The 25,782-nt window shown below is 39.5% G+C and overlaps 1 protein-coding gene across 3 annotated transcripts; it reads right to left on the minus strand.

Annotated features, from left to right (window-relative positions):
- Positions 1–735: 735 nt before the first annotated feature.
- THAP12 (THAP domain containing 12) lies at positions 736–13,175 on the minus strand. Of its 3 annotated transcripts, none has more exons than XM_027774228.1 (6): positions 13,087–13,175; positions 11,663–11,756; positions 8,168–8,275; positions 6,382–6,530; positions 5,803–5,839; positions 736–3,764 (listed from the first exon to the last, which is right to left on the minus strand). In XM_027774228.1, exons 4-6 carry the CDS (start codon positions 6,385–6,387, stop codon positions 1,831–1,833), a joined length of 1,977 nt encoding a protein of 658 aa, XP_027630029.1. In that variant the 5' UTR covers positions 6,388–6,530; positions 8,168–8,275; positions 11,663–11,756; positions 13,087–13,175; the 3' UTR covers positions 736–1,830. The 3 variants fall into 3 exon arrangements, with proteins under 3 accessions (XP_027630029.1, XP_027630027.1, XP_027630025.1); XM_027774226.1 differs by having other exon boundaries at positions 6,382–6,547; XM_027774224.1 differs by having other exon boundaries at positions 6,382–6,567.
- Between the last annotated feature and the right edge of the window lie 12,607 nt (positions 13,176–25,782).

Consider the following 25,782-nt stretch of genomic DNA (forward strand, 5'->3'; position numbering starts at 1 on the left):
GATAACTGTTTATTTGGGCCACTAAGTATTGGGACATTGTTAAGTAGCCATAGGTCACTGATCATAAAATTATCTAACCTTAAGGTAGGCTTTTATAATTGAGGAAACAGACTCAAGTTAAACAATCTGTCAGGGTCACACCACTCTGTGGATACAAGTGCTGAAAGGCCATTTCTGAATCTCTTTCACCGGCATTCTGTCATTAGGAACTTGGTCAGTTCTGTCAAGGACAGAGGCATCTTTTTGAGCACCAGATATAAGGTAAACTCACTATCCTTTTATCATTCATATGGGTCAGGTCCTGACCTGACACACATGCTGGTCTCGCTCAGCACAAACACACACGCTGTTGGCTATCATTACAACTCAGCAAACTTAACCTCATCCTGCCTTCTGAAGTTCAAGTAACACTAATTTACCCCAGCAGAAAAAATTCAGTAACAGCTCCACAATTATATTCATTCACATTTGAGGCAGCAACAATACAAACCCAGATAGACATCAGGAGCTATATAATATATAACATAAAACACATTAGTTAGATAAATTTTACATTTAGTAATTTATTAGAATGTCCTTTTCTATACCAAGTAGTAATATATTTTAGTTTTTGTTATATGGCATGTGCATTTGCCAAAGAGACAGAGAGAGAGGAAAATATATTACTACTTGGTCTGAGGGGGAGGATGGCCACGCTACAATCCCTTCTCCTCTAGGGATTTAGGCGCACACATACACATGCCCTGCACATTTTCCAAGCCACCAGGTCTGGGACTAGAACTGTGCAACCAAACTGGGGATCCAGTTGCCCCAAACACCATGCTACCTGGCTGGCCATGAATATCAAATATTTTTAGAGAGAATTTACTACAAAACTATGCTTTGACCCCACCAAAAATAATGTACCTGAATTTTAAACAAAATTCACATTTTATTTAGATTGAAATAAACTATACAAAATTGATTTTCTTCACCAAAAATAACAGCAATATTTTCTGTATTATTTCTAGATAAATCACAAAACAGCTATTTTCCTAAGTTCTCCAGGTTTTGCTCATAAACCAAGATGAGGCAATAAATACAGTCATGGAAGAAGACAGAAGACAGATGAGTCCACTGTCAGGATCCATGGCCTGATTCTGTCCTGACCATGAAACCAAGTGTTCAATATTATCGGCTAAAAAGCTTATGAATATGAAGATATAGCCTCAACAAAGGAATGTAAACAGCGATAACCAGACATGGAACAAGTGCAAGTTATTTCATCCAAACTTGGACTATAAATTATTCCTTTAAATTCATTTGGTAAAGTCAAAATCTACATTGAAATCCTTGGTGGGTGAGCGCTTAGCTTCTTTCTCTGGTAATTCCCTTAACTATCCATTTCAGTTTTTTTTTTAACAATGTACTTGAAACCTTTACTAGTCAAACAATGTGGCTCCACTGTAATATTTTATGAAATGTATTCTTTCCTCCCACACTCCTTCAAAATGTATTTCTTCAAAGAATTGGTAACTTGGGTACCCAACAGAATCCACAGTGGTAATAAAGGTTATGTTTAAGATGACTTAGCTAAAACAATTCCAGAGTGCCACTGGCAGAATTCACACCAAAGAAAGAGGTGGCGCTTTCAATACTGTCTTCTGGAAGAACAGACAGGTCTTCAAGGCATGAGAGTTCAAACAGGGGCCATTTAAATAGGTAGATTATCCATGGCTAATGTATTCAAATGGAGGCCTATGGGCAGACATTCAATGATTCAGTGGCCTACATAGATCTTACAGTTTCCTTCCAAATGTCAAATATCAGACCAAACCTGCTATAAAAGTCTTAGGTATTTCCGATGGTTTCTGAATGATCTGCAGGAAGCTCTGACTTTGCTGTATAGAGTTTGATATATGTGTCTACCATTAAATCCAGATCATGTTTTATATCAAAATTTATGTTAAGCAAAGCTAGGTTACTCGACCTTTGGTCTGTCAAAGTGTTCCTCAAGTATGCTTTGAGACGCTTCCGTCCATTCTCATAGCGCTCGTTCTCAACCTTCATCACAGGAAGGATGCACAAGACCTTCAGCAGTGCGTACACATTAGGGAAGAACTTGATGTCGGGCAGATGGAGGGCCTCGTAAATAGTGGAGGGAAGTTCTATGTCCTTCCCTCTGTGTTTCCATTTGATTCTCCAACAATGAAGCTCGGCTGAGAGCGTGTCAGGATTGGGCAGGTCACTTCTGTACATGTCGGCATGGTGTTCCTCTGACGTGTTGAACTTAAGCTGTCCCATGACTGAGGGTACCAGAGACAAGCATTTAAGAGCTTTGAGGTGCTGTTCTGAGAAGATATCTTTAAGCTCCTGAATAATATGCTCCACTGTCGGAACACTCAGGGTCTCTTTATAGTAACTCTCTGAGGTTAGTTGAGATTCCAAGTTACCTTGCTGAGCTCTGCGAAATTTCCCAGGGAGTTTCATTTGAATATCGAGTTTGGTTGCCAAATTGGTGGCTTCTTCAAACCAAAACTCATGATAAACCTCGATATTTTCCATCACTTCGTTGAGTGAATGCAGTACTGCAGTCAAGCTGCTGGCTGCAAAGAAGACATCGGAGGTGTGCCCCTGCAGATTTTTCCCAAAGGCTCTTGTAAAAGACAGGACATTTTTAAGAACAACAATGGTAACAATGAAATCAAAATCTGTTACTGCACTACAGAGCACGAATGCTCTGCCAGCTATACAGTTGTTCCATCGAATATTTGTGTCACTATTTATAGCATCTAAACATAAAACAAGTGCTTGCAAGAGATCCACTAAAATATCAAAAGCATCATGCCTCCCTGTCCACCGAGAACGGCAAATTTCCTTCAGTTCTTTGCCCCTTTCTTCATTGTTCTGAAAAAGAACAGAAATCACATTGTCAAGTTCTAAAAGCAGTTGCGGTGATCGATGGAAAAAGGAAGAAACTTCCTCGATTGTCCCCAGTGCCACAGACACTCCCATAACGGGCACTGATTTTGCCAACCACATGTTTAAGGCACATGAAGAACAGAGTGTATAGATGGCTTGGGGATATTTCTCTAACAGTCTAGAAGCAACAACTTTCATTTTCGAAGAAAATCCACTGGACACGATGTAGGCCTGGCCACGACAATACTCCATATTCAACCCCCATTTCTCGGTTATTGTAGTGTGAAATTTCACAGCCAAAATTTCCGCGTCGGCTTCATAAGGCAGGAAGCCCACAAACTCCTCTCTCAAGTTATGAGATTCATCGACGAACCTCACCAGCACAGGCAGCTGCTCCTCCCCAGCGATGTCCACCACGTCGTCAGTGATGATGGAGAAGAAGTGTGAGTCCCTCACCTCCCTGAGTGTCTCCTCGCGGATGCAGCTCTCGCAGATCTCCAGCATCTGTTTCTGCTGTGTTTTCGAGCAGAACAATGTGTTGACTGCTGTCGTTTCAAAGCGCTTTCGCAGGACTTCTTCGCCAGAGTTTATACGGCACTCCAGCAGGGCTTGAAAGTTATCAGGAGTGAAGAGACCATCTGGAATCTCATCAGCCTCGTGTCCATCCAGAGGTATGTTTTGTTTTCCCATCAGAATCAAAATTTCGAATAAAGATTTTAAGTATTCTTTGTTCTCCTTCTCTTCCAGGGTCAAAGGTAAAATGTCCTCATCCGGTTCTTCACCCCCCTCCTCCGCACTGGGGTTCTGGGCATTGCTGTTATTTGTCTCTTTGTGTTTTTGCTCCTGTTCGGAAGTCTCGTCAACTGGAAAACAAACAACTGATTTTACAAGCAGGCTCGTGAGGAACTCTACACAATAGAAGTCTTACATTTTTGATTGGCTAAGTATTTAAAATTCACAAACTCATTCATTTCAACATTCACCAGGGCATCTACAGGACCACAGACTAGGATATGGATTAAAACAAGACATCCTCTAGTGCAAGAGACAAACACGGTAAAGACGTAAGCCTGAGTGTACGTGCTACGAAAAGAATGATTTTTTTATAAACTTAGTAACAAGGCACTTCATATATTACACAGACTATAAGGAAGGGGATGAGAACTAATATTTACTGAGGCACTGTGCTTGGTGTTTTACAAGTATGACAGAACTCTTCGTTCAAGTGGTACCAACCCTATGTGACTAATGAGGATAGTAACTTAACTTGCCCAACCAAGGTCATAGAAGGATGGAAGTGGAATTCGAATCCAAGCTTGTCTGACTCCCACTCATGCTGACGCTGTTTCTATAAAGTCATTAAAGCCGCATTTTTACAGGAGACACAAGAGAGCTATATAAACCAATGTAATAGAGATTGCAGTGACAGTTAAAGTTCATACTAGAATATTAGAAATCTCAGCCTGATCTCTTCAGATATAGATGTGAAAACTGAGGCCCCGCAGGTAAAATGTCCTGCCAAGTCTTATGGGTCAGTGGTAGCATCAGGAAAAGAAGCCTAATCTGTGGAATCATAGTTAGAATTTAATTCCTAATACATAAGACTATGAGAGGTCCACTAAGAGTTGTGCAGTATCACTGTGGATGGAAGAGGTTCAGAAAAACTCAGAATAAAGAAGGTGTACTGGAAGAAGGAGGACAAGGAGCACATAAGCAGGAAGGGCACTTCAGCTGGTGGGAAGTACTACAGCAAAAGCACCACAGTGGAAGAGGGGAACAGGCTATCCAGGTACAAAGCAATATCCGGGCCACTGGAGCCTGTGCCCACTGTTCCTGGATACCCCAGGCCCCACCAAGCTCCAGCAGGGTCCAGCAAGTGCAGGGGCAGCACACTTTACCCAACTGATGGCGGCACTGCTGCACAGCATACCCTACGAGCGGTGGTTCTACACCACATCAGCTCTTCCCCGCTGAGAGCTGAGGGTACCTTGACACCTTTCTGCCTGCCTCCCTCCCCCTCTTCCTCCATCACACATGCCTTTTCAGTTCTCAAGAACTAATACTATTGTTTTTAATTTCTCAAAAAGATGCTCGTGAAAGAACAAAAATAAAGGGAGAAGTCTTGTCTTTCTCCTTTGAGCACCTTTCTACATGCAAGTCATAGGTTTATAAGTTCCCTGAGTTCCCTGAATCCATTTCCTTTTGTCCACCATTTAAGTCACTGCCTTCACTCAGTCTTTCAGCTTGTATTTGGTCTGCTGAATGCCTAACTAGCCTCCCTCCCTCCAGTGTTACCTTTGCTCATCATATAGAGTGCTCTAAGTAACATGGAAATCAGGTCTCTGCTACCCCCCTACTCTCAAACTCCTCTATGGTTCCCTTTTTCCAACAGTATCAACTCTGCAAGTTCTGGCCTCTGGAATTCCTTTTAGGTTTATTTTCTAACCATCGTGGGTTATCTGAAACACCAAAAACACAAATATGGGTGTTGTACCCCAAATCTAGTAGCCCTTTTCATGCCACTCTGCTTCTGCACCGAGTACCTTTCCCTCCCTTCTGCCTGAGTCCATGCATGTCCCCTTATGTACCAGGGGGAAAAGAATGATACTCATCTCAGGGCTCATGAGAATCAATGAGTTACTATAAGCAAAGCACTTAGAATAATTCACAACAGCGTGAGGTCTGCCCTTGGCAGAGTGTATGGCACAGGGCACTCAGTGAAGAAAAACTGAAAGAAAAATTCACTCTCACAGGCAACTCCAGACCACAAGACAAAGCCAGCCACACTTGCATCCATTCTCAAAATAGGCTTTGGACACAAAACGTATTTACCAGTCCTTACCAGGTCAAGGCCTTTTTAAAAGGCATTCTCAAGTTGAGTCATTAACACTTATCACTTACTTTTTTTCTGTTTAAGTGTCCTGATTTCATCTTCACTCTAAATAACAAGAAAAAAGGGAAAAACAAATCATCTTTAAAACTGACCTCTTATGTATTTAGTCTTAGACTCACCCAAAAAAAAGCGTATTTTGAGTCAAATTTAATTCTTTCGAGAACATAAATTCTTTATATGGAATACATTCTTCAGACAGACAGATGATGGAAAACGACGAGAACAATAATTTGCTTACAACTCCAAGTTTATACTAAAGTCCTAGAGGGGAAAGAACACATCATTTAACTTACTTTCCACCTAAATCACTACAGTCTTGGAATCCAAGTGTTTACTGGCTAACAACGCATGAAAGTACATGATGGAACGCAGGATCAAATTCAATAGAACACATGTCACTCCCTTTCTTAACCTAACCCTAGACATGCCACGTAAGAGGAAGGCTGCTGAGCCCAGAACTGTACACAAAAGCAGTGAGAAACCCCAGGAAGCGAAGGGCAATAGGGTGCCAGCATGAAGAGAACTCGATGTGCAGACACAGGGGCCTAGTGGCACAGAGAGGGCTGGACTTAAGAAGGACTTCCCACCTGCATCCCTTACGCTCCCTCCAACTCTCCAACACTGAGACTGCGACCACTCGTTACTGTCCTGCAGCAGGAAAGCAGCAGTGTCCGTGACCCCGGGAGACAGGAGGTTTCCTGTAGGGCAGCCTGGAACACTCCCTTGGGTGGCAGATCTGCAAGAGTGTGTCTGCTAGGAGAAATGTGAGGTCCCTAAGGGGCAGATACAGAAACGACAACCAAGGGAAGTCGCTGAGCTCCTGGCACCTGATACACATCACTGTGAAGAAAGCTGTGCAACTGCTGTGAGTGACAGCATTCTCCTACGGTGAGTCCCAGAGAAATAGAAACAAAGGAGAAGAAATGCACCAAAAAAAGTAAAAACAAGGATTTCTTGGAGCTTAAGCTGTAAGTCTTCGAATGTAAAGGGTAAAAAGGTTCGATAAGATAAAAACTCATACCTAAACGTAATTTAATAAAATTTAAAATGTCAAATACAAAGAAAAAAAGTTTTGAGGGATAAACAGCAGATCACCTAAATAGGGACAAGAAACAAGCTGGCATCAAACTTTAATAGCAATAATAAATGTTAAAAGCCACAGAGCCAACATCACATAGACTATATTTATCTTTTTTGCTTCACTTATAATATTTGAAATAAAAATTAAAAATATATTTTTGGAAACTAAAATCAAAACAATCCTATGTTAAAGAAATAGGAAAAAGCAAAATCTTATAGCTAAACAATGAAAGCATGACATGTCTAAAATTGTGTAATATAGCTAAGACTGACGTAGACATTTGCATGAATACACATAAACATGAACTAAACATTCAAGAATCTAGAAAAAGAGACCAAAAATAAATCTCTCAAATTAAAAAGAAACAAATAACTCCCAAGTACAGCAACTATTAACAAAATTACTGGTTCTTTGAAAAGATTATTAAAATAATTTTAGAAACAGAAAACGGCAAACATTCAAATATCCCAGATGAAGTTTATAAACCTTGAAAACATATAATGAAGCTCAAGAAAGAAAAAATAAATTAAATTTAAAAAATTAGGAAGACAATGGAAACCTTCCCTCTATACCCAAACCCTCTGATGGTTTAGCCAGCATGTACCTAACTTTCAAGAGCAGACAATTATGTACCTTATAGAAGTCCTTCCAGAAAAGTTTTTAATTATTTATTATTTTTTTTAACAAAAAGATATATGAGCTAGCAGGTGTCACGGAGGTTAAAATGCTGGATCCCACATGGCTGACTACATGGTTCAAATCCTGGACTCAGAGGCTTGAAAAACATGCTGGGCATGTGTGTGCATGCCCCAAACCCCAAAAAGAGACAAAGAGAAAGGACTGCAGTGTGGTCATTCCCTGTTGGGGGATGATTTCTATCTCTCTCTCTTTTTCTCTGGCAACTGCACGTGCCCTAAAGCAAAATTTTAAAACAATTTTGAATATATCGGGGGCTGGGGGGGGGGGGGGAAGCTTCTTCATGACTATAACATAACAATAAGAACCTTAAGTATTTGGAAGTAATCTAAGGAAGAATGCATATACTCTTAAAGAACTGCAATAAAATGCCCCAAATTTGTATCAACTGCCTAAATCTGGGGGAGAGTTTTCCAATTTAAATACTAAAACCAACTAGTTGTTCCACATGTAGGCCACTCTAGTTATTACAGCATTCATTTTCCATTATGCTACCTTTGAGAGAGAGTAACTGGGAATAATTTTAACATAAACACATCCATATTTGATTTCATAGTGCTATGAGAAGCAGGAAAGCTGAAGGCACATCAACATACCAATTCTTTTATTCGTTTTCTATGTCTGCTATGGGGATTGTTCAGATGACTGGTGAGATCAAATATTGTTGGTATTGCATTATCTCGAAGAACTGTTCTATAAGGGCTCTGAAAAAGAAAGATATATAAATTCAGAGATGATCCTTAAGAATGTATTACATAAATCAGATTCTATTTTAATGACCTCCCCAATACTCCTTCAACTCCAGCTCTGAAGTGTTCTGATGTCAGTGAAGTTCAGTTACCATTTCTCATGCTTATCTGCATTTGCCCTCTGGCAACCGATTAAAAATTAAGGAATTAAACTGATGGTAGGCATAAAAATTAACATGTTTTTCAGGGTTATTTTAGAGGGTAATGAGTTGTCACCTTCTCATTAATTGATGTCTTATTATGACAGAATATATACTACAAATATCACAAAGCTGAAAAAATCATATTTGGGGGAAAATTTTTTAAATGTATCTGTATTTTGCATATATATTTCTAATTCAACCTTTAGTGACTTTTATCTGTTTGTCCTTCCACGAACCCATCAAATCTATGGATGCTCAAGGCTCCCACATAATCTGTCCTTGAAATTCTACAATAATGTATCTCTCCTTTACCTAGTGTTCACTCCACTTTTGATAATACAAAAGGACTTCGATAAATGGAAAATAAAATTCAAGTTTATTTTGGAGCAAAAAAATTGAAATCCAGGGACAGTTTACTCATACTACTCATTTCCATGAGCCTTCTGAAGCCCCCTGTATTATCAAAAGTGGAGTGAATGCAGGTAAAGGAGGGAAGTATTATTACAGAACATACAAGAGGGCAGATTATTACGGAGAAGTACTGAGGCACAGTGTAAGTCACACTGGACTAGGACCTGGGAGACCTAAGAACTAGTTCGAACTCTACCAGTGACTAAGAGACCCTGGCTAATTTATTTTCTCCTTTTTGGACCACAGTTTCCTCTTCTGAATAATATTCAGGTATTCAACTAGATCGACATTTCCCAAAATGAAATCATTCACATTACTGGTATTCATAATGTTTGCCCTTTCAGTTACACCACCATCTGTAACACAATCTACTCACTTTTAAAAAATGAATACCACTTTATTTTTTAAATAAAGTTTGCTTATTTTTTCATTGCAAGAGCATGTGCAGATGCACATGTGACAGAAAGAGAGAAAAGCATCCCAACAGGGTCTTGTTATGCCATGATCCCCTTCCCACAGCTCTTGAGCTAGTCAGCGTCTCAGCACCACGGTGTGTGAACACAATGTATTTCAGCTCAGGATCTGAACCCACGGTAGCCCTCGTGGCTTCCAGTACTGCAGATCAGTAGGATACTGCCTGAGCTACAAAGCTGGTTATTTTTTTTGTTAATGTTGCATTAAGCAATAAACTGAAAGAATGATGATTTGATGAACTAGTTATATTTTTCACACAAATTACAAAATTTCTAAAATAAAAATTTACGGCCAGTTGTCACCTAGAACAAAAATTTAGTGGCACGGCAATACTGAAGCCACATGGAAGGTCCCAGGTTCACATGCCAAGGTTTCTCTGTACACATCAGGTGTTAGATTTTGGCATGAAGACCCTGTTGGAAGTGCATATCTCTCCATTTCTCTTTCTCTCACAGAAGAAATGGGTAAAGAAGCTTAAAACAAAAAATTTTTTAATAAAAACCAGAAATTATTCTTGTACCACTTGAAATCATCTCTCACACAAGTGATAAAAATGACATCTTCTTGCAAACACTAAACTAGATCACTCTAAATTCCCTTCTAGTTCTAATGATCCTGTCATTAAAGGATGACATTACTACTCCCTACTTCCCATTAGCCTAAGCCAACATGGCTAGAAGCTAGATGCATACTTAAATGGTGACACCTTTCCACAGCCAGCCAAGAGGAGGCTATGTAGGAACAAGAAGATGATTAAAGGGGAGAGTAAAAGATAAACAACTGCTATTATATTCCCCTCAGCTAGTCCAAACAATGCCTTTAATCTCATTCTGAATTTGCAACCATAAAAAGAAGACACATTTAAAAAGCTTTCTCTGGGTGACCAACAGATGGCATAACAATTACATTGCTGGACTCCCACATAGTTAACGGCGGTTTGAGTCCCAGACACAGTGGTTTAAAATTCACAAGAGGCATATGTACCCAAAAACCTGAGAGTAAAATGGAAAAAAATGGATTGCAGTGTGGCCATTCCCCCAGGGGGTGATTTCTTACTTTCTGTCTTTTCCCATCTCTCTGGGGAATGCATGTGCCCTACAGCAAAAATCTCTCTTTAAATAATAAATAAATAACTCCCCAGCTTTCTCACCCAGGGCAGAAAGATTAGAAAGACACAAAGGGAAAGCATGTATATAAGTGGAATGCACTAGCTGGAGTTTTATCCAGAGTTAACACATTTGGGAATAATTTCTACTCAGTATTTTCTAGTTTAATCCTATGTATGCAGAAAACATAAAAAAGAAAAACTAGTTGCTTAATGACACTTAGGGTTCTAAGGTGGACTAGATCCTGAATCTACTAGGGAATTTGAATCAGGGATTTACTAGGGACACAACCCCTAATGGGAGCAAAAACTATGATATCCATAGCTTCCCATCTTTCCCACTGAGTAGAGGTCTCAAAAATTAGCAAACATACACATACATTCAACTCTCAATATCTCACCAATTATAATAAGGAGGAACAGGATAAAACATCCTAATACATTTCTACAATTCAAATCAAATTAATTTGCTATATGCAAATAAAGCAAAGATATTATAAAACAAAAAAAACAGAATGTATGAATGAAAAACACGTGGCACCATATATATATATATTTATTTATAAGTATACATGCCAAAATGGCTATATTAACACACATGATCATTTTAGCTTTATATCAACATTTCATCTTTAGTGAAATAAAGTCTGAACATATAGCACTGATCGTAACTCTAGCATCAAAGATAACAAAATAATCAATCTGGGCTGAACTAGTCATGAATGTCCACTGATGAGTGCTTAAATGCCAAACTAATGAAGCCCAAACTCTTGAACATCTGGATATAGATATTAGATAAATTCAGCTTTTAATAGCATCTTCCATCAACATTTTCTCACATTTGGATTAATTTATTCAAGTTTAAAGAATCATTTGGAAATTCAAGCAAACCTAGCTCACCTTTCTGTTCTATACTCTGACTAAATGTAAAATAAGAGTGAACTATATTTGAAATTTGTCACAGCAATTCGGTTGAAGTGATCTATTTAAGAGTCTATATTTATTACTAAAATTAAAAAATGCATGACTTATGCATTTAGAATAATAATTTGGGATATTTTTATTTAATGTCAAGAACATAAAAGTAGTTTGCCTTTTAAACATATGACATCTCTTATTTTGGTTTATCATTATTACCCTCTTAACAAAGCAAGGCAAAAATATCCCTCAAATATTTGTGATTAAACTGTTGAACCGGAATTGGCTCACCTCCCAGTGACTTCACAAGTATCTGCTTCAATTAATTTTGAGAAATAAAATAACCCAATCATTCTTTAGTTTCTGATGCCTCTGTAAAATGTATCTGAAAAAAATATCAAAATAAATTGCTACGTAACAATATAGAGTACCTTCAAATCAAGTTTATGTCTATCCCAATATCTGAGACGATATATTAGTGATACCTAAACAAGGATATGTTATTTAGGAAAACTATCTTCCTAACTAGCTTTTAATTGCTTTATATTTATTTATTTTTAGAGATTTTTGCTATAGTGTGTGTACACTCATTGGAGAGAGAGACAGACAGACAGACAGACAGAAAGCAAGAAATTACTTCCCAGGGGGGATGGCCAATCCCTTCTCCTCTATCCTCCTCTCGGGATCTTAGATACACATACACATGTGCCTAGCGTGAGTTTCAAGCCACCAGGTCTGGGACTCGAACCATAGTCAACTACATGGGAATTCACAACTTATCCATTACACTATCTGCTGGTCCCACTTTTAAGAGTTTTAACTGCTTCATTTCAATCAAATCTACCCTATTTGTGCCTTTTATGAACTACAGCAGTTATAGAGGGCTAAAAATCTCAGACCTCAGTAGTTAACTAGTTTAATCTCCTCCTTAGAAACTAGGGCGCAGAGGGACCAGTAGATGGCATAATGACTCTGTCGCTGGACTCCCATGTAGTTGACCACAGTTTGAGTCCTGGACCTGGTAGCTTAAACTCATGCTGGGTGCATGTGCGCGCGTGCCCAAGATCCTGAGAGGATAATGGAGAAGGGTTGCAGTGTGGCCATCCCCTCCGGGGGATGATTTCTCGCTTTCACTTTCTGTCATTCTCTCTCTGTCTTTCTGGCGAGCACACACACCCTATAGCAAAAACCTCTCCATAAAGAAAAAAGAAACTGGGACCCAGAGAAAGTGACTTAGTCAACCTTATACAGATAACTTAAGTCTTGGCATGAAATTGCAAATGACCCTGGGAGTTGTTTTCATGTTACCTATGTGATTTGTTTCCTGTTGTACCTAGCACATCAAAATTAAGGGTTGGTTCTAAGAGAAACAGGAAGACAAAGAGTCCGACTGCTAGATGAAAATGTTACTCAAAAGCTATAGAGAAGTTGCTCCAGATAAAAACATTTAAATACATACATACTTTTTAATCATCTCATATTTCATATTTTCTGAATGCTAAAGAAGTTCCTAAGTGGTTACCTTAGGTGAATGGAAACAGGACATTGGGAAGAGGTAGGGGAAAATCAGGTTTGAAAAACAGAAAAGATATTATTCAACTCTGAAATTGTCTTCACCTTTATGAGGCAAGGTATAGGGATATACCAACATTAATAGATAAATATTTACATTTCCAACCAGACAGAGAGAAAGAAAGAAATCTTGTATTACTTACAGTTCTACAGATCATTGAGGTCTCAAAATGTTTGGCACATAATCGATAATGTTTATTTAGTTGATCAGGTGTTTTATCTTCTAAGTCTGCTCTCCTACAATTCTCTACCCACTTCTGGCATCTAGAATAAAATAAAACCAAAATATGATTATGGCGTATGGGTTCAATACTTATGCTTCAGCTTTTGGTGTTCAGGCAAATATTCGTTATAAATGGATTCCTGCTCCCTTCCTCTAGAACATCACATAATTTGGAAAAATCAAATAACAAAATGAGAGTTAAGAGACCACAGAAATCACTGAATACAAACCCTTTCAATGACAGACAGGGTAAGAAGTAATTTACAAGAAGTTGTGAAGGAAATTAGCTGCAAAACTAGAAAACATGGTCTTTTAACTCTCAGGACAGAGAGGACTTGACTATCAGCAGCACAAGCAAAAACTGGCACAAGCAAAAAACTGCATAATCACAGGTCAAAAGTCTAAGATTCTCTTCAGGATTTCAACAGCTGTCTTTTTTTTTTTTTTTCCTTCTTCTTCTTTTAATTACAGAGGACACATGTGCTTGCCAGACAGCAGGAGGGATAAAAAGAGGGATAAAGTATCCCTGCAATGGGATGAGGTTGTACCACAATCCCTTCTCTTCCATTTCTTCCTCTTGTTGAAATTTTGAACATGTACACAAACCCACCCTGGGTGTTTTTCAAAGCAGCTTGAAAAACGATGGTTAGCCAGGTGGGATCTGGCTTCCTCAACCACCAGGCCATGGAATCAACCCTAGGATTTTTAAGTTAAGCAAATGAAATAACACTATCATTATACAAATTAGCAAGTAGATGTTCTACAAACAACTAAAGTTTCTCAGGGAAGCATGAGGCTGTATTTATTTACCTTTTTGTGAACATGATTTATTACCTACAATGATTTGTACTGACAAGATTGCAACCTCCATTAATGAAGAAATTGTGTCTATATAATCAGTACTCAGAAGATAAGAAGACAGTGATAAGACAAAATCTTTTAAGTGCCCTCTTAGTGCTTAAATATTTATAGAAGGAAAAAATAATAGATAATGCATACTAAGCACTTATGAGCTAGATACTAAGTCCTTCACAAAGATGAGTACTATTACTTTACTCCTTGTTCAGACAGAAGAAATCAAGGTACTGAAATGTTAAGCAATTTGTAAAAGTCACAATGAGATCTTCCTCACACTCCTCAAGTTTCTAGTAAAAGTTCTGCCATGAATAAACAGCACCACAAATCTGAAAACACATTAACTGTCTAACTGTATCACAGTATATTTTTATACATTTTAATACTACTGTCCAAGTCTCCTCGTACACTCATAACTCCCTCTGCTATAAAAATGTAAAACCATAGTGAAATGTTATGATTTTTTTTTTTAATAGAGGTTTTTGCTGTAAGGTGCATGCGCTAGCCAGAAAGATTAAGAGAGAGAGATAGAAAGCGAGAAATCACCCCCTAGGGAGCATGGCCACGCCACAATCCCTTCTCCTCCATTCTCCTCTCAGGATCTTGGGCACACATGCACATGCGCCCGGTGTGAATTTAAGCCACCGGGTCCGGGACTCGAACCGTAGTTGACTACATGGGAGTTCAGCGACATAGCCATCACACTAACTGCTGGTCCCGAAATGTTATGATTTTCAAACCTAAATTAAAACCACACCTAAAATGTACAGCATTTCATTTAACTAAAAAGGATTACTTTACATAGTAATGACCAAGATGTCCATATTGTAATTGTACATCATGACTACAAATATTTCGTGTTTCAAAAATCTAAATACTAAATATAAAAACTGTTTCAGCACAAAATCTTAACTGCTACCATTAAGTTTGCTTTTAATTCTTAAATCTCTGGAGACCTTCCACACAAAACTCTGCTGTCCATATTATCTCCGAACTAAGTTGAGCTTTCTGAAATCAACAGCAACTGAGACTCAATAGAGAATAGAATGGGCATCAGGCAGAGCCCCTCAATAATCATACCTATATCTTTCCATACCAAATACCTAAGAATAAATCTAATGACACATGGGCAAGACCACCAATAAAGTTTTTTCTGAAGGAAATTTAAATAAATGGAGAGATAGATATACTACAGGTTTATGGATTGTGACACTAAATTCTAAAGGTATCAATTCTCCCCAAATTGATTAAATGATTCAATACAGTTAAGTCAGTCCCAATAAATCCACCTTTCGTGCATGTGTATGTGTGTGTGCGTGAGAGAGAGAGTAAAAGAGAGGAATGACAAGATTATTCTAAAAAATTTTATACAAAAATTCAAAGGGCTAAGAACTGTCCAGAAAAAAAGAAGTAGAAAAACCTGCACGACATTAGAAGTTGAAAGACTCACACTATATTAAGACTTTTAAAAAGTTTATTAAGATAGTGGTTTTGGCACAAAGATAAACAATGGAATGAAATAGAGAAAAAAGGGTCCTTCAGACAGAGGTAGTTCTGAACAGCAGTGAAATGGACTTATTTTTCAATAAACAGTGCTGTCAACTGGATATATTTATTTATTTTCAAAATTTTGGGCCCCTGTTTTCTTTCTTTCTTTCCTACTTTTCCTTTTTTTTTTTTTGGTGCCAAAGAGTATATGCACTTGCTGGAGAGTCACCAAGACAGAGAGAGGGAAAGTGAGAAATCACTCCCCAGGGGGATGGCCAGGCTGTAATTTCTTCCCCTCTATTCTCCTCTTGGGATCTTGGGTGATACATACAATGCGCCCGGCATGATTTTCGAGTCACCAGGTGCAGGACTAGAATCAGTCAGCCATGCGGGAATCCAGGACTTTTACTACCACCAGCTCCCATTTTCAAACCATATACAAAAATAAATCCCAAATTATTAAAAATCTATCAAATATGAAAGGTAAAATAAAAAAGGCTCTAAAAGATAACACAACATTTCATTGCCTAACAGTAGACAAAGACCTCTTAAAGAGGGCAACAGAAAGGGAAGATCAGACTGAATTAGGCTACTTTAAAGTTAGTAACTCCTTCATTAAAAGAAGCTTCAAGGACCAGCCTGGTAGTTAAGGCAGTCCATTCCCACATGGCTGCCCACACAGTTCAAGTCCCAGACCTGGCGCCTGATCCCAAAAGGGACTGCAGCATGAACACTCCCTACTGGGGGTGCTTCTTCCTCTCTCTTTATCTCTCTGGCAAATACATGTGTCCTCTACCAAAAAAAGGAAAAAAAAAAAAATGGCAGTAGACTTAATGAGCACAAAATGACAACAGCGGCATGATTTTATTTGTATACATACAATACATATATTGGGTTGTCTGAAAAATCATGACATAACTTTCCATGCTTTTCTATGCAAAAATGCATCATGACTTTTCCAACAGTATATCTATACTATATATATATCCAACAATGAACTCATACCCAAGTGTACATCGTACATGAAGAACTCAATAAATCACAAAACTTAATGTAAAAATGGGCAAGGGACTTGAATGGACATTTACAATAAAAAAGGTTAGCCATTATCAAAATGGCTACTATATAGATGAAAAAAATAGGTCAAACTTATGGGTCATCAAGGAAATACTGATTTAAATCACAACAAAATATTACTACATACCCATAAGGTTAACTACAAAATGAAAAGAGATATACCAAATGTTTGGGAGAAGGGGAAGCAACTTTGCCCATCAACAGTACAAAGAATAAACTGTGGTATGTTCATTTCATGAAACACTATTTGGCTATAGAATGAACAAACCAGCAATGATCTCTCAAACATGTTAAACAGAGGTAGCCAGGAGTGCATATATGTGATTCATTTTATATAATATTCAAGAATTGGCAAAACTCATCTATGGTAATTGTTCAAAAAAGTTAACACAATAGGCCTGAGATTGCTACTCTGAGGAAGGCCTATTTCTTAAGGGCCTTGGCCTGGTGTCTGGCAACTTGGCTGGTAAATGGTCCCCAACAAAGACACAACTTTTCCTAACTGTCCCAGCCACAGTATTGCAATGCTGCTACTCTGCAGGCTAAGGCCACAGGCGAGGCCAAAGTTCAATTCCAGGCCCATCCTAAAAGCCAGACACATGTGGCACACTCCTGTAGTTCAACTACTGCTAAGGCTGAAACGGGAAGATCATGACTCAGCAAGACCCCTTCTAAAACACCACACACATGCGTACACAGCACACTTTCTCCTAACTGATAAAGTGGCTCCTAAACTGTGCAACCAACATGATTTATCCTACTGTCAGTCTGGAATTATAGTATATACTTGGCAGTCTTCCTATATGACCAGCCTAGATGAAGGCTGGAGCAGAATGCAGCCTCAAGACTCTATTGAAGTGCTTTCTGTCTTGCTGATGAAAGAAACTCGGGGGAAGAGGGAACTCCTCCTTTTCCCCTGTAATTGTGGATGTTCTTTGATAATACACCAAAACTCTATAAGTAGTTTGTTAAAGATCAGTTGCAATCTTTTTTTTTTTTTTTTTTGAGGTTTTTGCTATAGGGTGCGTGTTCTTGCCAGAATGACAGAGAGAGAGAGACAGAAAGCAAGAAATCAACCCCTCCTCCCCAGGGAGGATGGCCACACCGCAATCCCTTCTCCTCCACTGTCCTCTCGGGATCTTGGGCACGCGCAAACTCACATGTGCCTGACATGAGTTTAAGCCACCAGTTCCAGGACTCCAACTGTGGTCAACTACACGGGAGTCCAGCAACATAGCCATTACACCAATGGCTGCAATCTTAAATAAGATCAATGAATGAGCTTTTTCACATTCTATTACATTAATATCTACTGCTCTATTTTGCACTTACTTGTCAGAGGACCCATGTACTCACTCACCAAAGAGAGGGAGAGAAAGAGAGAAAATATCCCCCAAAGGGGCATAGTCACGCCTCAATCCATTCCTGTCAAGATTTTGGGCAAGCATGCACACATGCCTGACATGATTTTCAAGCTACTGGGGCAGATTCAAACTGCATGGTTGGCAATACGGGATTTAGCTCTCTTAACCAGGCCATGAGGTCAACCCTATCTTGCACTTTATCTATCCATGCCTCTATAAAGTCATAAACTGATCATTTGGAAAACATTTCAGACCTAAGTGCTATTGCATTTCACTATGCAACATAAATAGATCATATTTATCAATGTCATCGGTGAACTTATCAGAGAAGTCTTTAAGTACTGGAGAGCTGTGAAGCTCAGGATGGCACAGATAAATTTTCCAAAATTCTTATTTTAACATGAATGGTCAAATGTCAGTTGTTTTCCTTGAAGTGGCAGGCTTATCTCATTCATTGCTAAGAAGACATCAGTAGCTAAAAACCCGAACCTGAACAATCATATTTAGGAAATTCTAGAAGACCTAATATACAACATCTTATCGAAGCAATAATGCCATCATATATAGTACCTAAAACCTCACCATTCACATCTGAGAATAAGCATGAAAAAGACACGTAACATCAGACCACTATTACGAAAATAGTTCTGACATTACAGACTCCCTGAAAGGGTCTTGGAGACTGCTGTGGTCTGAATGTCTATATCCCTCAAAATTCATATACTGAAACTAAATTCCCAGTATGGCTGTGTTGCAAAATAGAGCATATGGGAGATGATTAGGTCATGAGGGCTCTACTCTTACAATGAAGACCCAGAGAGCTGGTTTGCCCCTTTGACCATGTGAAGACACAGCAATGAAGCACCACTGTGAATCTGAGAACAGTCCTCGGGAGACACTAAATCTGGTGGCGCCTTGATCTTAGATTTCCCAGCCTCCAGGAACTGTAACAAATCCATTAATTTCTGTTTATAAAGTACCCAGTCTAAGGTATTTTGTTATAGCAGCTCAAATGGATTAACACAGGGACCCTCATTAGTCCCTGGAAAACCCATGTTTTACATTCTACAAGGTAGAGCACACTGAATCTCAATTAATTTTTTTTTTTTTTTTTTAGGTTTTTGCCATAGGGCACATGCACTTGCTGGAGAGAGACAGAGAGAAAGTGAGAAATCACCCCCAGGGGGATGGCCATGCCACAATCTTATCCATTCTTCTCTGGACATGTACACACACAAGCCCAGTGTAGATTTTTAAGCTGCATGGTACAGGACTCGAACCATAGTCAGCCATGTGAGAGTTCAGTGCCTTAAACACCATGTCATCTACTGGCCCCTAAATTAATCTTGATTAAATTGTTAGAAGAACCTTGGAAGACTTCACCACCACTGGGATGAGTTAGTATTAAGTGAGGAGGATAAGAGAGTTTCGACAGTCAGACTCACTTGAATCTGACAATGCATTAGCTTCACCTGCACCTTTACCCAGTGTGGGATGTGCTCCACTATGAGCTGCCCGCAGGTTCAGCCAAGCTCTGACATGGACAAAATACGGCGGAACAAAGACTTTGTTGTGCACATGTGTGTGCACACTCATGTGTTTGTTTTAATCTTACTTTCATGCAATCAATGATCTCCCCGCCACTGCCCTAAACTGATTATATAATTTAACTTTTCTAAAAGTTAATAACTACTTACATATCTAAATTCCATTGTGTCCTTCATTATATTCTTGAATTTTTAATTGCTTCTAAATAGCTTGTTTCTAGAAGTGTACATGAAGTGAATGGGAAATACACTGTTTACTTATTGCCTCCAGAGAGAGAAAGAAAACCCCAACGGAGCGTAGTCACACTGTGATCCTTTTCCCCATTTCTCCACCCTGTCAGGATCTTGGGCACACATGCACAAGAGCCCAGCGTGTTTTTCAAGCCACCAGAGGTAGGATTCAAACCATTATCAGTCATGTGGGATCCAACTCCCAACCCACAGTGCTTAACTTTTGCAGGGCTGGCCCAGAAATGTACTATTTAATAGCATTTGATACATTTATCAATTTTTACTAGTTATCAATATTAGTTAGTAATCAAAAAATAGGTAGGTCAGCAATATCAACCTATTCTCAATCTTTCTTACAATCCATTATAGGGGGAAAATGAGTTATAATTAATCACCCCAAACATACTGTTATTAATTCAATTAACATCTCTGGAAACTACTACTTAATTATAATTAATGCTGAGCACACTGAAAAGGAACTCAAAATCATATAGTATTAGGAGATCTGGTTTAGATAAAAAGTTAAGAGCTTGAAGATATTAGGTTAAGTAAAATAAGGCAGACATAAAAGGGCAAATGGGGTATTTCTGTTATATGAGGCAGCTAGAACAGGTAAAATTATAGACTGAAATTAGATTAGAGGTTGCCAGAGGCTGAGACAGAGGAATAAGCTACAGCTTAACAGTTACAGAGTTTTTGTTTGGAATGATATGTTTTAGAAACAGATAGTAGTGACAACTGCAACGAACTATACACTTAAAAATAGCTAAAATGGCATTTTTTAATATATATTTTACCAAAATTATAAAAATTAATAATGTAACATACCAGAAACCATTAAATTGTATGCTTAATTGGGTAAATTATATGGTATGTAAATTATATCTCAAAAAAGATGTTTAAAAAGAAGTTGGGAAAAGTCCATAATTTTGGTCTCGAAATTTTCAAAGGCTCTTAAATGGGAAGCACACAGACGTGCTCACTGTGACCCTGGGAACAAAAGTAGGACTCCAAAGCATAAATTACAGGAGGCAGATTTCCACTCAATACAAGAAAGAAACAATAGTCAAAAGTGTCCAAACTCAGTGTCCCCTCACAAAGCAGAGAGCTGTCACTGGAGGTGTCTGAGCCCGTCAGGAATGCACCAGGCCAGTAAAAGGTCCTGAAACACCCTGAAGGTGGAATGCATGTGCGTGTCCCTGTTCCTTCTCAGGTAAGGGCCTGTTCTAGTCCATTTTGATGCCAATAACAAAACACCTAAAACTGGGTGATTTCTAAAAACAGAGGTTTACTCAGCTCATAGTTTGGCGGTCCACGGTCCAGGGACACCTCTGGTGAGGGTCTATGGCTGCAAACATGGCAGAGGGCAGTGTGTTCTGTGCCCACGTGTTTCCTGGTTTCATCCCTCTTCTTTTTTTTTTTTTTGAGAGATTTTCACTATAGGGCGCGTGCGCTCGCCAGACAGACAGAGAGAGACATTAGAGACAGAAAGCGAGAAATCACCCCTCAGGGGGGATGGTCACGCCGCAATCCCTTCTCCTCCATTCTCCTCTCGGGATCTTGGGCACGCACGCACACGCGCCCGGCGTGAGTTTTAAGCCACCGGGTCCGGGACACGAACCACGGTCGACTACGTGGGAGTCCAGCGACATAGCCATTACGCTAACTGCTGGTTCCCCATCCCTCTTCTTAAAAACTCACCAGGGACCAGCAATTGGCGTAATGGCTATGTCACTGGACTCCCACGTAGTTGACTGTGGTCCGAGTCCCAAACTTAGTGGCTTAAACTCACGCCGGGTGCGTGCTCGTGCGTGCCCACGATTCTGAGAGGAGAATGGAGAAGGGATTGCAGCATGGCTACCTCCCCCCCCACCAGGGGGGTGATTTCTCACTTTCTGTCTTTCTGCCTCTCTCTGTCTTTCTGGTGAGCGCAAGCACCCTACAGCAAAAACTCCTCAAAAAAAAAAAAAACCTCACCAAAAGTCAGTCACAGGGGCCCTGTCCTAATCACTTAACCACTCCCCTACTTCTTGACACCATGAAGGTATTAAGTTTTCTAATAAGAAACCAATCTCAAGTGAATTCTGGGAGGACATAAACCATTATCTTTATGTTAGACTCTCAAAGGAGACACCAAAAAAAAAAAAAAAAAAAGAAAGAAAGAAAGAAAAGAAAAAGACTGAAAGCCACTACTATTGAGAGATTTCCAGGTTCCATGGAGATTTCACTATATCTAAAAACTCCTTCCACGCTAAGACTGCAGACCTCAAGGCCATACCCAGAGGAGCAGTGAAGAGATCATTCACTGCTGTGAACACATAACCTGTGTCCAGACTGACCAGAGGACCCTTTGTTATGCAAGAGAAATACACTTCTAAGAGAGTCCTTTGGCTAAACTTCTGGTAGAAAGAAGACAATGCCTAATAGGGTAAGGACAGGTCAGATTAAGATGCTCCATTCTCTGCTTCTATGGAACCCAACAGCTACTTCTCACTCTCCTGAGCTGATTTTGCCTCATCTCCCTGAACCTGAAACACTGGGAATGCCCAGAGCTCAATTCTCAGACCTACTCTCTGTTCATCTTTGCTCACGCCTTAGGTAACTTTACCCAGTACCATGGCTTTAAATACCCTCTATAAATTGAGAAGGCCCATATTTACAAACTCTAGTCTGGAAGTCTCTGAATTCTAGGCTAGTACAGGCTACTGGCTATTCAATACATTTAATTTTACTACTTATTTTATTTGTAGGTTTTGCCATAGGGCATATGCGTTTGCCAGAGAAATCCCTCCTCCTTCATTCTCCTGTGGGATTTTTGGGTATGCATGCACAGGTGCCTCACCTGATTTTCATGCCACCAATCCAGGACTCGAACTAGTCAGCCATGTGGGAGTCTAGTTCCTTAACCAGTACATCACCTGCTGGCCCCCAAGACATTTTTTTTTAATGAGATAAAATTCAAAAAGCACAAAATTAATCATTCTAAACTGAAAAACTGAGTGACCATTAGTACATCCACAATGCTGTACAACCATCACCACTATCTATTAGGTCATCAGGAAAGCCAGGATGTATTTTTCTATGCAAAAATTTGTCACAACTTTCCAGACAACCCAATGCTTGCAAAATATTTTCATCACTACAGAAGGAATCCCTGTGCCCATTAATCAGTTGTCCTCATTCCCCCTCCCAGGCCCTGGCACCCACCAATGTGCCTTCTGTCTCTATGGATTTGACTACGCTGGATATTGAATACAAACTGAATCTCAAGGTGTGTATTTTAGCATCTGACTTCTTTCACTTAGCATAATGTTTTCAAGATTCACCCATGTTGGGATCAGCAGATGGTTTAATGGTTATGTCACTGGACTCCCACATAGCTGACCACAATTCAAGTGCCGGACTTGAGGCTTAAAACTCATGCTGGGTGCATGTGCATACATGGCCAAAATCCCAAGAGGAGAATGGAGGAGGAAGGGTTGCTGCGTGGCCATCCCCACTGGAGTGATTTCTTGCTTTCTATTTCTCTAGTGAGTACATGTGCCCTATAGCAAAAATCTCTCAAAAAAAAAAAAAAAATCACCCACGTTGCAGCATATATTTATACTTTATTCCTCTTTATGGTTGAATAACATCCCATTGTACTGATATCCATAAACATTTCAGTTTTTCCCCACCTTTTGACTACTATGAACATGTGCATACATTTGTTTTAAACACCAGTTTGCAATTCTTCAATGGAATTGCCAGGTCATATCATTTTTCTGTCTAACTGCCACTCACTATGGTTTTGATTTGTACTTCCCTAATAACTAGTGATGCTGAGCATCTTTATACGTGCTTATTAGCCATTTGCATCTCTTTTTTTGAGAAAGTCCTTCGACAATTCTTAATTGCCTTGTCTTTTTGTTGTTGAACTGTTAAGAGATTTTTTTAAAAATATATACCGGATAGTAAAACCTTATTAGTTGTATTATTTGCACATAATTTATTCCTTATTCCCTTTTTCCTTTCTTTCTTTCTTTTTTTTTTTTTTTTGCTATAAGGTACCTGCACTCGCTAGAGTGAGAAATAACCCTTCGGGAGATGGCCATGCTGCAATCTCTTGTCCTCCATTCTCCTCTCAGGATTGTGGACATGTTCTTTTTACTTCCTTGGTAATGTCCTTTAATACATAAAGAGTTTAATTTTGACAAAGGCCAATTCATTCATTTTTCCTTTTACTTGCATGTTTTTGATATAATATCTAAGAATGTGCTGCCAAATATAAAGTCATAAAGATTTATCCCCCTTTTTTTTTTCTTTAGAGCTTAATAGTTTTAGCTATTGTATTTAGGTCAGTGGTCTAAATACAGTCATTTGGTGCTTAAAGACGAGAACAGGTTATGAGAAACACATCATTAGGTGACTTTATCACTTTATAAATATCATAGAGGATACTTACACAAGCCTCGATAGTATAACCTACTACACGTCTAGGCTGTGTGGTATGATTTTATGGGACCGCCGTGGTCTACACAATTGCTGTTAACGAAATGTTGTGTGGCACATGACTGTATAGGCCATTTTTAGTTCATTTCTGTACATGGTATGAAGATATCTATTCTCCAATGTCTATCAGGTCTCTCAAATTTTGCATGTCCCCAGCTTTTAATATTCTTCCCTAAACCTGCTCTTTCCAGTCTTCTGTATCTCAGTAAATGCTCAGGTTAAAAACTTGGATCATCCTTGACTCCTTTTTCTCTTACAATTTACATCCAAATCATTAGCAAATCCTGTTGTCTTCATCTTTAGACCATATTTCAAATGTAAGTATTCACCACCTTTTCCTATATTAATCTTGATTACTGCAACAGCCTTTAACGGGCCTTCCTGTTTTCACCTTTGCTTTCCTACAATCTAACAAGCAGCCAGTGATCTTGTTAAGTACAAGTCTCTCTGCTCTTAATTCTTCAATGACTACTTATCTTAGAATAAATATCATATGCTTTCCATGTCTACAATGTTCTATACAACTTGCCTCCAGAATACACACACCTTCCTGTCCTGTTTTGTTTTGTTTTTCTCTCTCTCTCCCTCCTCTAACCCAGCTCTGGCAGTCCCTGGACTCTTTGACTGCCTGGCCTTTGCATGGACTGTTTCCATAGTCCAGAATGCTAACCCCCAAGATATAGGTAAGCCCCCCGTCTACCTCTGGTCCTTGCTCAAATGAACCTTCTTAGAAAAGCCTTCTCTATCATTCCATTTTAAAGCAGCAATTGTGCAGCCCTTGTTACTACTTATTCCCCTACCCTCCAACCTTTGCTTCATTTTTCTCCGTAGTATTTATCCTAACTCACTATATATTTACCTGTGCATCCTTCCCCCACTGGAGTATAATCTCCATGAAAGCAGACTGCTTAGAACAATGCCTAGCACCTAATGGGCCTTCAATAAGCACTTGCCGAATAATAAACAGCGTGCTGTGTAATATATAATCGCCTGTTGCTACATCTGTCCAAGGGAATGGACTGCGAGTTTTCTGGAGGCAGTGACAGATTGAGCTCTGAATTCCCAGCACTAATGTTAGAGCTCGACACAGAGGAGGGATCCATTTAAAAATGAACCGACAAGAGGCCTACGAAACATCCTTCGTCTTTCAAACCAATTGTCTGCGATACCACTCCCCACGTAGAAGTCAAAGTGTTGAGGAATCTGTAGAAAAATGTCTCAGTACCAATTCCCACGCCCCCGTGCCTGTACCCTGGTATCCCATCCCCACCACAATCAAGTGAGATTATGAAGGGTCAAAGCCAAGATTTGAGCCGTGCAACGACAGGTCCTCAAGCGGCAGTAAAGACTGAAGATCACAGAAGGTGGCCGACCTCCAAACAGAAACACCATCCCGGGGGCCGCGTTGAGGAGAGGGAGGGCCCCGACGATCGCGATCAGGGTCCAGGTCCCTCTTTGACAGCTAAGGTAACTGAAGCCCAGAGAGGGAAGCGACCGGCCCAAAGTCACACAGCAAGTCACCCGGGAAAGACGCGCGCCGCCCGGCATTCGGTGGCGCCCCGC

This window comes from Tupaia chinensis, unplaced genomic scaffold, assembly GCF_000334495.1.
Source record: "Tupaia chinensis unplaced genomic scaffold, TupChi_1.0 Scaffold000047_1, whole genome shotgun sequence".
Classification (NCBI taxonomy): Eukaryota; Metazoa; Chordata; class Mammalia; order Scandentia; family Tupaiidae; genus Tupaia; species Tupaia belangeri.

Excerpts from the sequence above, each read along its gene's own strand:
- THAP12 (XM_027774228.1), bottom strand. Across the intron at positions 3,765-5,802 it reads GACACTTAAACAGAAAAAAA|TTGACGAGACTTCCGAACAG; the intron begins GTAAGTGATAAG and ends TTTGTTTTCCAG.